The sequence below is a fragment of the Eumetopias jubatus genome, unplaced genomic scaffold, assembly GCF_037043125.1.
Source record: "Eumetopias jubatus isolate StellerSeaLion01/CBP00866 unplaced genomic scaffold, mEumJub1_p1.0 scaffold_1, whole genome shotgun sequence".
In the NCBI taxonomy this organism is placed as follows: domain Eukaryota; kingdom Metazoa; phylum Chordata; class Mammalia; order Carnivora; family Otariidae; genus Eumetopias; species Eumetopias jubatus.
In genome coordinates, this window is record NW_028274807.1 from 190,409,357 (window position 1) to 190,424,089 (window position 14,733).

Genomic DNA, 14,733 nt, shown 5'->3' on the forward strand with positions numbered 1-14,733 from the left:
CACCCCCACCAAGGTCAGGACAGCCAGAGAGGGCCCACTCTTGGGTGATCTTCCCATATAAGATAGCCCATACTCTTGCTTAATGGTTTATTTTTACAGTAGGTGTCTTTTTCTTTTCTTTTTTTTTTTTTTTGAGCAGAGACTTCTAGTAATCAGACATTAATTAAACTACATCTGATTTAAAGATAACCAAAAGGTGTGATAATTTACCTCCTCAAACATTTCCAACCTTCCTTTAATGCAATTAAAACCATAGCCGAGAGCAAAGAGCATGGAAAGTAGCAAGAGGGTTGGCTCACTGGATAATTTATATCATTTTTATACATAACTTTTCACTTACTCTCAGGCAGAAATGGAGAACTGTCTGGTCCCACACATTTGAAGTGAATGGTCCCCATGAGAATACTATAAATTAACACACAATGAAATTGGATCTAAATTATTAACAGGAGATATTTCTGAATAAGTAGGAGATACCATCTATCTGGTATCACCTCTGTTATTTATCTATTTTTTTTTCCTCCTTCCAGGATGGCCCTGAAGCTGGACAGACTGTGAAGGTGAGTGCTTATTATGTGCATACAAATTAATAAGGGGCAATTATGAGAACTAATAAAAATCACACTGAGCCATTTGCAGCACATTGCTGGTTCATTATGTTATCTTCGAGGTCAGAGAGACCCTCAGTGTTAGAGCCATAAATCCTGGCATTATAAACTATGCCAAGCAATATGTTTCCCATTAGTTGACAAGACATTTACCTTTTGTAGTAAAGTTATTATTGTATAAATGCCAAAACAGAAGCTAAATCAAGAAGTCCAAAGACAGAGACAAGTCAAAGGAGTTCTGGGTGAGGTCTCATCTAGGGAACAGCATGTGAGCCCTGTGTGGATTGGCAGGTCGCATGTGAAGCCGGGGTGTCCGTGTTCTTCACACACCCTCTTTCTGCCGCATCGTTCTTGAGCACTGGGCTACATGAGGTGCTTGCCCACGTGCTTGCCCACAGTTCTCCCTTCACTGCGTGCTCTGCTTCTCTCTCTTTCCACCCACATACCGCATACTTTTTCTCCCTTTGTACTTCATACCAAAATTCTAACCTAATGGAGTCAGTGGAGCTCAAAGATGGGTTTTTAAATGTGCTAAAAGAGGAAAGGAGGATTTATTAGGATACTCTCTGCTTCCCTAGTAAAATAAAATAAAAGAATAAAATCCTGGCTGATTCTGAAGCTGGATTTCAGCCCCCTTCATACAAATGCAAATTCCTCTGCAGTTAGGTCCTACACCTAAATCATAGAAAAGGCTATTTTTTTTCAGTGCTAGAAATCAGAAGGAAGTCAAACCAGGGTGATAATGTGTGATACTTTGCAAAATACGGTTTTATGGCTTCAAGACTTGCTGTGAGCGGCTAAGGTAATGCTTGGTTCCAAACAGTGCCCCCCAAAAAACATAGTTCTTTTTTGATATTAGTTTGCATAGGGCTTTAATGTTTAACAGAGCTTCTGTGGGACTTTTAATAGAATCTCTGGGAAGTATTTGTGAGGAACAAATGTCCTATAGGGAGGGACTGCCATCAAGTTCTTTATGATAGAAAAGAGCCAGCCTCCTGATTGCTCCAGACATATGATGTCATAAGGACGGAGGGGACTCATAGCTTCCCTCCACCCCACTGTCCACCCCCTGCCAGGCTCCTAAACATGCAGCCACTAAAAAGAGTATAATATGAATAGCTTCTTTTTCAAATCATTTCTTGAAATACAAAACACAATGTTTAAGTCTGGTTGCTAGTTTTTTAAAAACTCAGTATGCAGGGCTCAGTCAGTTAAGCGTCTGCCTTCGGTTCAGGTCATGATCCCAGGGTCGTGGGATGGAGTCCTACATCGGGCTCGCTGCTCAGCAAGGAGCCTGCTTCTCTCTCTCCTTTCCCGCTATTCATGTTCTCTCTCTCTCTCTTAAAAAAAAAATCTTAAAAAAAAACCAACTCAGTATGCAAATGTAAATTCCAACAACACCAGATTTAGTTAGATGCTGTGTGCACTATCTGACTGAATTCCTTCAGCTGTTGGAAGTACAGCTGTAGATGAATAGCTAATAACGTGGGAGAATGCACAAACCCTAGCAAGTGGAATGCACAGGTTGATAAGATGTACATATTAAATATATCATTAAATTTATATGAATATATATGTAATATCTCAAAATTTCATCTTGGAATTCTGAAGGGGGTATTAAAATTATGTCCTATGCAAGCAGGCACTGAATAGAGACAAAAAGTAGATGCATGGTTGCCAGGGACTGGAGGAAGGAGGGCATGGGGAGTGACAGCTCAGGGGTCAGGGTTTCTTTTTAAGTTGATGAAAATGTTGTGGAATTAGATAGTGGTGATGTTCTTGCAATGTTACGAGTATTCTAAAACCTACTGAATCATACATTTTAAGGTGGATGATTTTATATTTGAATTCTATCTCAATTAAAGAGTAATAAAACACAGTAAAAAAAAAAAAAATCCAATGAACACCAAGTCTAGCAGGGCTGGGCCCCAAGGCTGTAGACTCTCTGATTCTAATCGTGACCACCTTTTTGGTGTCCCAGTTATCTAGCCAAAAAAATTAATGGTTTTGTTAGCTTCAATGGAGTAATCCTTCACCTATAGGACTCATACACGAAGTGTTGAACATGATTATTATCCTCACCACTGTTGTTATTTAACGTAAGTTAATTTTTTTAACAATTCCATATTTTTGAATCAGTAGATTGTATTGCTTTGGACATCTCTTACCTGTTTCCAGCCTAATCACAGAATTCCCCCAATATGCATGAGGGGGGGCCTCTTACATCCTTTGTGGAATATAAAGTGGTGAAAAGAAAACAACCACACACGTACAGATGAAAACCTCGATTGGTGTATGACAAAGTTTAGAAAACTGTCCTTTTAGACCAAATCCACGTATGTGAAATTGTCTAATCTATGTTTTTCCAAGTGCATTCCTTATATTACCTGCACAAACATTAATTTTGGTGTTAGTTAAAAAAAAAATAGTTGACACTCTCAGTTCTCGTTCTAAATCTTGAATCACCTACTTAGATATTTAAGTGTTTGGGGCTTGGGAGTCTTCATCGTGAACCAGCACACCATGAGTCTTTTCAGAGGCTGGCTGTTGATCACCCTCGTTATTTTATGGTGATAAAACAGTAGCTGGTAAGGGCCGCAACCCCCTGACGCGTGGAAGCCAGCCTTCCAGGAGCCAGGCCCCCAGCGAGCCGGGCAGCACCTTCAGTATTCAGTTGTCTGGTTCTGAATCCTGCAGTTCAAGAAGGAGCACTTCATATTCTGAAACTCACTGACTTGCCCCTTTCGGGGTAGCATTTGACAGCCTGCCGTGGAGCGCACAGTGACCGTGAGCTTCATCTCTGCCTCTGTGTCTGACTCTTGGTATTCTGCCTGATGCCTGGCTTTGGAACCATTTATGTCTCATACTGGGTGGTAAGAACAGTAAGCCCAGTAATGATCTCTTCCCCTGAAGCCACTGTTATTGTGAGTGAAGGTGTACCCCTGCGTGAGACTCTCGAACGTGGTGCCCCTTTAGGGTTTTTTTGTTTTGTTTTGTTTCGGGGGCTTTCGATGCTGTTTTGCAAAGAACAAGGGTGGCCCCATCTACTTAGTAATTCGTAGCAGGAAAGGGAAATCGGCTCTTATTTTTCAGTTCATTATTCAGTCTCCTTTTGAATTCAAAAGTAATAAAGCCCTGCTCTCTACCCGGTGATCATTGCAACAATTTGGGCATCCTGCAGGCTTGAGAAACAATCCTTTTTTTTTTCTGGTTTTAGGCATGTATCACAATATACATCTGCATATCGCTGTATATACGTGTACAGCCGTATGTCGCTGTTTTATTAGCCTTTTCTGACTCCCATCCCCCATCTGAAGTGGCTCTGCCAAAGCCTTTACTCCCTATCCTGTTGTCTTATTTGAGTTCCTTCAAGGCATTCTTTACTGTTTTTTTATTCGTTTGTGTAACTGTTTTTGTTTCTGTACCTATATTTCCTTAGCCCCTCAAAAATGGTAGCTTTTGAGCACCTGCTTTTTGTCATTGTCTACTATGGCCCTTTTGGTTGGTATGGGGAAGATAACGGGACTTTGACAGAGCAAATCTCTGCTCATCAGTTTCTAACTTGAGTTAAAGCAGCCAATGATAGGTATTGCATGTCAGTGTGTAGTTGGGGTGTCGGTTTCTTGGGATTTCTCTCAAGAATCCCCTGTATTTCAGGCATCACTGACAAAGACCAGAATTTCCACTAATCAGGTTCCCAAATCATATTCCAAAATGTGATTTCAACTAGCCAAATTATTAAAGGCGGTGTTCTGCCCTTTAAAAGGGATTCTCCTTAGTAAGTTTAATGTGAGATATCTTTTAGAATACTTACTATGTGCATCTTTGGGTGGGAGGGTGTTTGAGGTATATTAAAGAGAGAAATTTATGGCAGGCAGGTAATCTAGAATCTCATAAGAACTATTTATAGAATATGCTTGCTTACCCTTTTCTGTGTTTGTGGACTTGAATCCCCTACTTATTTAATTTTCTACTATTAAGGCAGTGGGAAGCGTCTTCATTACTATTGATATATTAGCAGTTACTTTTCAGATTGCTTAGGAAAGAACAAGAAAAGGAATTCTTTTAAAAAGTGTGATTTAAAAATTAAAACCAGGGGTACCTGGGTAGCTTAATCAGTTAAGCATCTGCCTTCAGCTCTGGTCATGTTCCCAAGGTCCTGGGATTGAGCCCCGCCTCAGGGAGCCTGTTTCTCCCTCTCCCTCTGCTGCTCCCCCTGCTTGTGTTCTCTCTCTCTCTGTCAAATAAATAAATAAAATCTTTTAAAAATTATAAAAAACAAAAAATTAAAATTAAAACCAAAACAAAAGCGACTATTCCATTTACTGAGGGGTCTCTATGGTCCTAAAGCAGATTTTCTAGTGGCGATTTGGTAATCTTTTCAATTCATGAACATAGAAGACATTTTAGCTCTTCATGAAGTCCAGTAGTTAATACACTTTGGTGTCAGTCAAAGGTTCCATAGGAATATTAGCTCTACTATTTTACTGTGGACTTTGGGCAGGACTCTTAACCCCTCTGAACATCTGTGCCTTCATTTTTCAAATGGAGGGACTCCTGCCTATTGTACTGAGTGATGGCGAGGAGAAACCAACATGAATAGATAGCCCAGTCCACCACATACTGTCCCTGGGACCTTGTGCATGTCTCTTAATATTAACCTTACCATCAGTTTTCTCATCTGGAAAATAGGCACAGACTGGACTTAAGGAGAATATACTTGGCATTGGGATTGTTTGTGGCCCTGCTCAGTTCACAGTAACACACTGAATTCTGTCACTGTTAACTTTTGCCATTTTGCTTAAATTCTTGGGAAAACTTTCTTCTGATCATATGACTTGTGCTTTGAATATCGACTTTAAATTTATTATAAAAGTGACCAGTTGAACATTCAGAAACCTACCTTATTAGTTGGGGTGGGGGAAATCTCTACCCTGATATATTTTTAGCCTCTGCTGTACCCCTACAGTAATAGGTCACTCATGGTTCCAAGCCAAAGTTATACTTCAGTTACTTGAAGTAGATTTTCACAAAGCAGAAACCTGCACGCCCCCTTCTGCTGATTCGGTAGGTCTGGTGTGGGACCCAGGACTCTGCATTTTAACAGATACTGTAAGTGATTCCCATGCACACCTTAGTCCAGTGCATAGCATCAAACTAATGAGAAGATACAGAGGAATCTCCACATAACTCCTGGCTTTCAACCCAAATGAATTCCTAAAATTTGGTGTGCACGGAATGGAGAAATTGACATCTTGAGAATGAAAATGATTTTACTCGACTGTTATTTCTTATTTTCATCTGTAAAGAAATTTCACAAGAGCTGTAATTTGCCAGAGAACTTTTATCCTTTGATTAAAGCCATGACAAAAAGTGCCTCGCCTGTGTTTATATCTCATGCCTGCACTACTGCGGGAAGAATTCGTATTTTAAGGACACAGTAGCTTTTATCTTGTGGAATTGCCTGAGAATTTACATCTCTTCTCTCACAATGAGTCCAATTTTGCCTGAATTTGGTAACCCAAAACCGATTTTGGTGCTCAGGGGCTGGGTTAGGGTATACATGGGGGAGTGGACACCTCCAAACCTGCCCCTCCCTTCTGGCACGTATGTGTGTGTGACTCTCCCCCCGGCCCCTTCTGGTGATCTGGGGACAAAACCTCTGGAGCCTGGCTCTCCAGGCAGTAGAAAGGAACCATGAGCCTGCCCGTCTCCTGTGGGAAACTTTCTCTTTCTTTATTAGACCTCGAGCCTTCTTCTAAGTAGGTATCAAATCATTGTGTTTTTCCATTTCTAAATCGTTAATTTTGATTTGCATGATGTCATGCAAAACCCTGAAAGAAAAATTACCCAAGCCCCCTGGTGTTTTCTGGTTACTATTTTTTTTCTTTGTTCTTTCAATGTCACAGGCAGCTTCGGTAGATGGGATGGGGGATGCTGGAAATGGAGTGAGGATGGAGGGGAAATGTCATCAGGATTCCAGCATACTGACAGAGAGGGAGGTCTCTGGAGCCAGATGGCCTGGTGTCAATCCCAGAGCTGTCACCTACCAGTCATATGACCCAGCAAAAGTCAACCTTTCCTAGCCCCACCATTCATCTATAGATTGTTATAATGAGGGCCTCAGTGATCCCCTACCTCCTAGGAGTGTTGTGAAGACCAAGTGCCTTTAAAACTTGACATACTTGACGTACAGTACATCTGAATAAGTGTTTGCTTTAGTTTTATAATTTTCACTTAATCTTCATCACCCTTAATAGTGGGCATTGGTATTTTACACTTGAGGAAACCATGGTTTATGGAGGTAAAGTAACGTATCAAACCACACCGCCTGACTGATAGTAGAGCAGAGATTCAAACCCAGGCCTGTCTGAGAGCAGTCTCCATTATATCACGTGGCCAGCTATTCCTAAAAAACACCTTGCCTCCAGTATGCACAGGGGAAGGTGCACAAGGAGAGATTTTGTAAATATTTTTGTCACCCTCAACACAGATTAATTTGTATTATTTCGCTTTGCTTAGGATAATACTGGCTTCTCCCCCCAAATACCCAGAGAATTCTCTCTGTTTAACTTTATTATACAGGTGAAGGTTAACTAAACTAAATGCTGCTTTATTGCTTTATGTCAGTTTGTAGCAGAATGATATGTTTTAGGTGTTTAATTTTTCATTAGTGCTACCAAACAAATTTCTTTAGTGTAATTGGACGACCTGACCTAAGCAAAGTGGATATTTGGCCGTTAAATTTATTTTGAGATGCGTAGAGCAGAAATATGGCAAATGTTGAAGATAGATTCTCAATGCCAATGTTTTATAGATTTCAGTAGGGTGTCTTTTACACCTGATGTTCAGTTGGGGGCTTTTATGTAATCACTGTCAAGTCAAATATCCTGTGAAAAGCAAAGTGCTCTGTAGACCCAAAAATGCTGTATCAATGTAACGTGTAATTATTCAGAGTCACCTACTTACCTTTGTTGCTGCAGTCAGGGATAGTCACTCACTCTTGCCGTTTTGCTGTGGAATACTAAGTGCTCAGTAAGTCATCACCGAAGGAATTTCTTTTTCACTCTTTTGCTCTGTATGTTTCAGGCCTGGGAAATAATGTGTAAAATTCTCCAATTCCGTACAACCAGCTCATGGTAGGTTTAAAGTTTTGAACCTGTGGCATCTAAATAATTGGCTTAGCCAAAATGTCAATCCTATGTAAACAAACAAAAAAGAGAGAGAAAAAAAAGAAACATGAAAGAAAAGGTAAAGTTAACTCAGCCCAATTAGTCATGTGACAAGGATTCAGTTTTGATGAGATGTGGTCATGTCAGTCTCAGTAGACGAACCATTTGTTATAAACCACATCACACACCTTATATATCACATGGGGAGGGAACATCCACTAAATAATGTGTGATTTGGTTGAAATTGGATATTGCAGCTGAAATGGATACAGATAATATTATAAACTTTTGTTTCAGGAGTTATTAACAGCAGAAATAAAATATGGAAGCAGATTCCTTATAGGCTGTCTATATTAAATGTAAAAATGCAGATCTGTATATTGCTTCAAAATTTGGACACAAATAGGGTTGGGATCCCCTCATGTGGAGACAGTAAGGAGAAGGAGCACACTGTAGGGTGTCAGGGGCACCCAGGGACCTTCAACTCCATAGATATGTTTTATTTTTAAGTTGAGTAATGTGTACCCCTTTGTTCATTACATTATTTATATTTTGTAATATCACTGATATTTTAAATGTATTTTGAAAAACAATCTACAGCTTTCTCTATAATTTTTTTTTTCACAGAGGTCCCAGGGGAAGGTTTTCCATCAAGATATGACTATTATAACTCATTCTTTTTCCTTTATTATCCTTAGCTATAACTGGTTCTCATACTTCCTACGTTCAGATCTCTGATAATGGGGCCCATAAAATAGATTTTTGGAAAGCTCACAGTTGATTCTATTGTTGCCCAGATTTAGGAACTGCTGTGTTATGTATTTCTATAAATACATTTTGATTCTGGGTCAGTGACCTAGGCAAGATTCTTACTGCCATACCCACCCTAAGTTACTCAGTCCCTTTTAGGGGCTCCTCTTTGCCTTTTACACTAAAGCCATTAGTAAAATAATTCTTAAGATCCAAAAGCAGCTGGAATCATAAGGATTTGATGACTGAGCCTGGGTCAGATGGAAACCAGCTTAATGAATAATAGACATGGCAACCTGCAGAGCTACAGACACGGAAAAATTAGAATAATGACCTTCCTAATGACACTTAAGTGAAAAATACGGGGCTGGTGGAGGATCCGTCATGGCCCTTGGGACAAACACAGTGAGAAATTCTGCTCCCTCCCCCAGTGTGACTCATGTTAGTGCTGGGAAAGGATAATGTTGAAATTTTAACCTCGCGTGTCACGAGCATTGATACTACACCTGTGGTCTCATAGCAGATTCCCTCTGTGGAGAAGCCACTCATCTGCCAAGATTAGGGAAATAGAGATGGACATCTCTGGAAGCCTCCTGAGTCAGATGAATCCCAAACCTCAGGGGAAGAGGACAAAATGGATGGTTTGAAATCCTTCTGAGTTCATTTGACATAAAGATAATATTTTGGGGTTGTGGTAATGAAAACTCCCACCCCCCCCCCCAGTTGTTTATTCTCTTAAATAACCTTTTCTTGTTCCTGGTGTTACACGAAAAATCAACATGAAGTTGTGTAGGTTGTTGATCTTGCCTACAGTGGTTTGGAAGAATAAACAACGTTGAGTGAACAAAACGAACTCACCAAATATTCTTTTACTTCGTGGTGAAATCCATTTATCCTAATTTTCACATTCAGATACCCCACCATAGGGTCCATGTATCAGGACCTATTTCCTGAAAAAATATTTTCTTATCATGCTTTGTGTGCTGGGGCCCTGAAAAACAACCCAGCTGGGCCTTTTATTTGTGTTTCAGTTCATCCGTCGGTTGTAAATGTATGAATTCCCCGATGTAATCAGGTCCTAGCAGTATAATTTTGACAAAACTGTTTAGCCGTGGAAGGAGTAAATATGATTCCAAGCTCAGCTCTGCTATCAGATGACCAGAGATGAGAGTCACTCTCAAGGAAGAAACTCAGAGCCTGGGATAATTTGGAGAATCCCAGAAGGGTAAATGACCTTGGAAGGCATGTGGTATCATCACCTGTTGTGCATATGATCCCCCTCTGTAGCCTTTAAATTGGTCTGTCATCTTCCTCTCTATCTGGAAACCCAGTGTGTTGTGAGGCAGCCTCTTCTAGTTTTGAACCGCTTTGACCTGTGGTTGATGATGAAAATTTCCTCACCATGAAAGGTATCCTGTCTCTACCTCACAGGAAACGAGCATCCTGTCTGCTCATGTTTTATTACCTAGCACTCAGTCTTTATTATTTTAATTTATTCCTCCAGTGCCTACTATGCACCAGGTATCATCACAGGCCCTGCTAGACCAAGAAGAGTGAGACCTAGTCTCTGTCTTTAAGGGCGGTCTGAAATAAGTGCTGTCGCAAAGAAAGACTGAGGGGTTGTGGAAGTTCTGTAGTACCTATGAATTCCTCTCCGAAGAAGTGTTTGGTGAGCACCTACTATGCATCGGGTACTGCCAGGCACTGGGGTACAGTGGAAGAACAAGCATCCAGGGAATAACTTTCAACCTATTGTCTGTCTTCGTCTACATCCAAAGGGACATCGGAAATATTTGTGAGCTTTGAGCAGTATTAACAAGGCAGTAACAGGGTGCTGTGAAAGGAAAAACACGGAGGGAGGAAAGATGGTGGAGTGACTGCCCTAGATAGGGTGGCCAGCCCAGGCCTGCTGCGGAGGTAAACTGAGACTTGAGGAATGATAAGGATCCATCCCAGAGGAGAGCTGGGCAAGAAAGAGCATTTTGGGCAGAGGAGACAGCAGCAATGAGCTTGGCAAATTCTAGGATCTAGGAGATGATTGACAGCCCTGGGGAGCATGAATTTGGGGTAGAGAGAGGTGAGCAAGAGTCATACCAGGCCTTGTACACCCTGGTAAGGAATTTTAACTCAATTTTAAATGTATTCGGTGTTTGCATTTTATTCCAAGGGCAGAGGGTATTTCACCTGTGCCAGATGTGATGGGTCACCTTAATTAATTTGGTTTTTCAGTTTCTAAGCCCACTTTTCTAGAACTTGAGTAATTTTGTCTCAAATCTATTTTGAGCACTGTGGTTGTCTCTCTTGCATGCTTTCTAAATTCCTCCATTATTTAGCAGCCAAGAAGTTAGGGCGTGTTTGAATCCATCTCTAACTCTAGGTGTGAACCCTGCTTGGTCTATTTCAGGAATTGGCACACTTTTTCATAAATGTCCAGATATTAAGCATTTTAGACTTTCAGGGCCAGATGTCGCAATTTTACACCTGCCTCTGTAGCATGAAAACAGCCACAGAAAACATGTAAATGAATCTGCACAAATAAATGTGGCTGTATTCCAATAAAGCTTTATTTATAAACCAGGCTGTGGGCTGGATTTGGCCCAAGGGCTGTAGTTTACTCATCCCTGGCCTAAGCCATTTCTCTCTGCCACAGTTAGGACCTTAGTTAACTCCCACCTAAGCCGCTTAGAGGGTAGGATTCCGTTCGCTTTGGGGATGGTTGTTCCCAGCATCATGGAGAATTTGTATCCACTGTCTGTGGGAAGGGACATGAATAAGGAAGCAGTACGCTGACAGTTGCTGACAGCTACCTTATGATTCCTGGGGCAACCTGCCTTAGAACGAAGCAGATGCTGGGGCCGGAATGGCAGAGAGAGCGGCTGGACCCCTGGTGACATTATTGAGTTGCTGAATTAACCAGTCTCGAAGCCTGCACCACCTCTAGACTTTCTGGTTAGGTGATCCATTCAAGCCTCCTCTTGTTTAAGCTGACAGAGTTGCATTTCTTGCCACTTCCAGTGGAAAGCATCCTCAACTTGATCATCTGCTCTAAAATATTCAGTTATCGTTACTCCTTAATATGCTTAACTGGCAGTTTGCTTGAAGTGCTGCTACATATCTGCAATACTCATCACACACCAACGGGAATCTTTGAGTGAAAGTTGGAGAATCAATGGCCCTAGAAGAGCTTAACTTCCAATAGGCTCCCTTTGGTGCATGACCACAAGGTAATTCCATTAACTTTAATGATGGTCGTGCCGTACAAAACGGGCCCTGTTAGTCTATTCTTCCCCTTCTTTTTAACATTAAATCTTACCCTGCAGCTAATTCTTCAGGGTAAGATATGTGCACCAATGCCATTCATTTCTTGGCCTTTATTAATATATGCAAGACTCTCTCAGGGCGGGAGTCGAGTACATTAAAAATGAATCCACTGCCCCACTTGTCACCTGTAAGAAAACCCCAGAGTCGGGGACATCAATGGATTATTATTGATTGTTGTGAGAGCCAATAAAATCATAAATATGGCTCAAACAATTACTGTGGCCACATTAGCAAATTATCAAATCTATAACTTGCTTTGGAGCCTGGCCTCAGAGATTTAAATAGAATGCCAGAGGGAGAAAAGTTGTATTTTAGGAATGTGACAACCAGGGTGAGGATAGAGAAATTTATGATTTAATTTGCTGTGCAATCTAATTGAGAATAACTGTTGGATTTCTAAAAAGTGAACTTTGATTAGGTTTAACAATCAGAAATAAACCGGAAATATGGGTCGGGTTATAGTTTTCTGAGAGTCTGTCAGGAGGGGGAAAGGAAAGTGTTCATTGCAAGGAATCACTTTCCTGGGTGACCTTCTACCCTGCCTCCTGTGTTCCTCTTTCCTGTGTGCAAATAATTGGGTTATACCTGAGACTAGCCGGCTCTTTCCAGAGACGTGCTTTTTACTTTCTTCACCGAGTGTCAATTTTCCCCCATTTAGAAATAAATCAATTCAGAATGAAATTACCCAGAGCATTCATTTTTCACCATCTAGTAAATGAGGCTCTCTAAAGAACACAAGGTCCTCCCTCTTCCAGTTGAGGCTTAATAGCATCCTCCTCTTGCACAGAAGTAGTGCAGAGCTGTTGTCCCTGGCTTCTCCAGGCTTTTCATCTTTGGTGGACTGCTAGGTGGTATTTGCTCTGTAACGTGTACATTGGTGTGTTCATAGATGCCTTTGCATATTTTCTGAAGATCTAACGTGCAGTCAGACTGCCAGGTTTAAATTTCTAACCCATAGCAGGTTGGGACACAGCTGCCTGGGGCGTCATCTCCTCCATTAGCCATTATCGTCATTCATCTGAAGCCCTGGCCTCAGCCGCGCTCTGATGACAAGCACACCGGTGGCTGGGTTTTCAGGAATGGATGGGCTCATCTTTCAGCTCACTTCAGGAAAGTAGGAAAGCAATTTGCACAAAGATAAAGGAGAGTTCATAGTGATCGGGATAGAACTGGCTAACGGATTTCTACAGGCAGTCAGCAAAAGCTTGAAAATCCAGCTGAGAAATGATAAATTACTGCTAACTGTCCTAATTATCCCTTGACACTCTGTGTTGAAACCTGACTAAATTTTGCTGAAACTTACAAATAGGAAGGAAATTTAAGGTTTAATAAATTATCCATAATAGAAATGCTGAGAGAGAGAGAGAGGGAGGGAGGGAGGGAGAGATGGCTACGGCAGAGGGCTCATATTGATCACCCAACAGTTTCCTGAGCCTTAGGGAGAGGTAGGGGTAAGGTGGTGGGGGGGATGTGTTAGATAAATTGTAACGTTAATTACAAACCTAATTGATTATATTCAGCAGGCTCATCGGGTTGAGGAAGACTATGAGTCAACTCCCAAGGTCATTACAGTAATAGCCGTGGTAAACGTGTAATTCGTGTTCACTTGTGAACATCATGTTCTTCTCTGCAAACAATATAACCAAAGTACTAGTTTTAAAGGGTCACACACTGACGAGATGTACTTATTTCTTTGTATTTTAATACAATCATCTTGTACTAACTCATCTTTCATGTTTTATAGTTTCAGCTTTACCCTTATCCCTTGTATAAATCCACATAAAACCCTTCCGGTGAAGGCTGGCTTACTCTTGACCAGCTATTTTATTCCGCTTTTAGATAACTCCAATTAGAAAAGTGTGCTGTTTCCTTTTTCATTTTCCTCTCTTCCTCCTCCTCTTCTTTTCCTGTGAACCAGCAGGCGGAAGGCTGGAATCTTGGCTCTTTCGTTTTTCTCTCTAGAGTCTGGGCAGTCTGGTCTAATCCTGGACTTCCTCTCCTGCTTGGAAACCTTTTAGGAATTGGAAGAAATGTGCTCTTGTCCTTCTAAGGACTCATCAGTGCCTTTAACTGTGTATATGGCATGGTTTTTCCTCCTTTGCCAAGCTTGTCCCCACATCTGGGTGTCCTTTGGGGATTCTTCTATTTTAAACATGGTGCCAAGAATCACGTGGGGGCATCTAGATGGCCTAGGAGCAAGTGTCTCACTGCAGTCCTTGGTACGTAGTAGGCTCTCATTCAGTGTTTGCTGGGCAGGAGGATGGCTCAGAGCCTCGGGGCTGGGTGTTCGTGCTGTAGATGAAGACTGTAGAAAATTAGATGGTCAGAAAAACACTGTTGACAGTTACAGGCACTGCTGAATGGTGGGGATTTGTTCGCTCCTTTTCATATTTTGAAGACCACGGAATCTGGTTGATGATACAGGATCCTATGATGTCACTACTCTCAAGACCAACTGGGCAATAAATTGATAGAGCTGCTCTTTGATCTCACTGTGGACAATGCTAGCAAGGGAATGAATTCTGAGCTAATATTCTTAATTAAGTCATGATCTGTGGGGGCTCTTTCCACACCAAGGGTGTTTTCAGAGACTGACCGTTCTCGTGTCTAATACCCACCAAGCTTTCACGCTAATTATTTTCCCTCTAGCAGGCATGCAAAAGTCACCTAGAGCCTTTTGACTCTGGGGGGTGACAATTAGAAGCATAATTTAATGAAAAGCGGCTAACTCATTAAATTCTGGGGGTTGGAAGGATCACAGAATCTTTGAAGTCTGAAAGCTATGGACTTTTTCTGTGGAAAAACTCAGGTATACATGGAAAATGTTCCATTTCATTTCAGGGGTCTCCTGGCCCCCCAACACCTGTCCACGGACTGCTCTA

The 14,733-nt window shown here is 41.3% G+C and overlaps 1 protein-coding gene across 3 annotated transcripts in view; it reads left to right on the top strand.

Moving 5' to 3' along the window:
* The window catches only part of FHIT (fragile histidine triad diadenosine triphosphatase), a 1,452,058-nt gene that overhangs the window by 1,198,544 nt on the left and 238,781 nt on the right, over nt 1-14,733 (top strand). For all 3 annotated transcript variants that reach the window (XM_088027739.1, XM_088027740.1, XM_088027745.1), the window contains one exon: nt 531-560. In XM_088027739.1, the coding sequence (XP_087883865.1) occupies nt 531-560 (30 nt within the window). The remainder of the gene's footprint in view (nt 1-530; nt 561-14,733) is intronic.